This window comes from Theobroma umbraticum, unplaced genomic scaffold (genome assembly GCF_002168275.2).
Source record: "Theobroma umbraticum cultivar Fairchild unplaced genomic scaffold, ASM216827v3 scaffold_1774.0, whole genome shotgun sequence".
Taxonomy (NCBI): domain Eukaryota; kingdom Viridiplantae; phylum Streptophyta; class Magnoliopsida; order Malvales; family Malvaceae; genus Theobroma; species Theobroma umbraticum.
This window is the reverse complement of record NW_018398478.1, coordinates 165-1,486: the sequence shown is the minus strand read 5'-3', so window position 1 is coordinate 1,486 and position 1,322 is coordinate 165. Positions and strand designations below refer to the sequence as shown.

Below are 1,322 nucleotides of genomic sequence, written 5' to 3'. Positions count from 1 at the left end.
ATACTACTTTTTTTTTCTTAATTATAGTTAATACTGGTTCCAGAATTCGTTTTCCAGGTTTTTTCTAACATTTTTCTTCTAAAATCACATTGTTATCCTGTTCTGTTCGAATCTGGCTTGCTTGTTATAACATATTTCTACACTCAAGCACAGATCACTCAAACAGAAGCTTCGACGCAGCACTAACCCATACCGTGCCAATCCTTTACTCAACAGCTCCTATCACAAGAGACCACTCACACTCAACAAGCGGAAGGTCCTTCATACTTAATACAGCCTGAGATTCAAAGCAAGTACAAAACAAAGACAAAAGCAAAAACAAACATCTCAACAATAAATCATCAGCATAACCAGTGCCCAGTTTTCTTCACACAACAAGTCATACAACGAAAAAAAATGCACCTTGCTTAACATTAAATCCAAGAGCAAAAGCAAAAACAGAACCCAAAACTTCTTGATTCATTTCAGTGCGTAAATTACAGCTAAACAATTCTTTTTCTTCTATTACATTTTAATCAAGAAATTAAAATATATCAAAACAATAATCCTCAAACCAGTCACCAGTCTCTCCAAAATCGATTGCAATATCCTTGGCGAAATCCAAACCATTGGATAGCCAACTATTATCTGTGTGATCTTCGGATTTTGACTCAGGCATATTCAGTGTCGCATTTTCACCACACATCATCTTGACAGCTTTGTCGCAAGCTAAAGCAGCTTCCCGTGTGATCTTCGGATTTTGACTGAGGCATATTCAGTATGGCATTTTCACCATACATTGTCGTGGCAGCTTCGTCATAAGCTAAAGCAGCTTCACAAGCGGTAGGAAAAGTCCCAAGCCAAAGTCTCTTCCCTCCGTTGGGTGCTCGGATTTCAGCCACCCATTTACCACAAGTCCTTTGTCTAACGCCTCGGTAGTTACAGCTTTGATTCTGAGGCCCTCCTTTACCTTTCATACAGCCCTTTGTCGCACCCTTAGCAGGAGTTTTACTCAATTGTTTGGCCTCCTCATTTTGACTCCAGAGCTTGAGAGTGTCATTCGAAGACAGTGTTGAACGCACCTCAGGGTTTTGATCCATCTTGCAACCGTGGTCCAATGCAGTAAATAAAGGCTCCAGCATTTGAAACCCTCTTGAAATAATAATTGATCGTTAAAAATTGAGAAATTTAGACGGCTTTAGACCCCAACAATCTGCAGTTCGTTTCAAGAAACCAAATTGTTACTATGAACGTAAATACTACTGATTAACAAAAATAAATAGAAAATGCCACAGTATTTCTTTTTATTTTCTTGGTAAACAAGTAAGAAAAGAAAAATTATA

At 38.2% G+C, this 1,322-nt stretch overlaps 1 protein-coding gene across 1 annotated transcript; it reads right to left on the bottom strand.

Moving 5' to 3' along the window:
- Positions 1 to 205: 205 nt before the first annotated feature.
- On the bottom strand, positions 206 to 1,079 carry LOC110428873 (dehydration-responsive element-binding protein 2A-like). Its single transcript, XM_089785729.1, has 4 exons — positions 695 to 1,079; positions 555 to 627; positions 403 to 406; positions 206 to 277 (listed from the first exon to the last, which is right to left on the bottom strand). The coding sequence occupies exons 1-4, from the start codon at positions 1,077 to 1,079 to the stop codon at positions 206 to 208; spliced, it is 534 nt and encodes a 177-aa protein (XP_089641855.1).
- Positions 1,080 to 1,322: the final 243 nt, after the last annotated feature.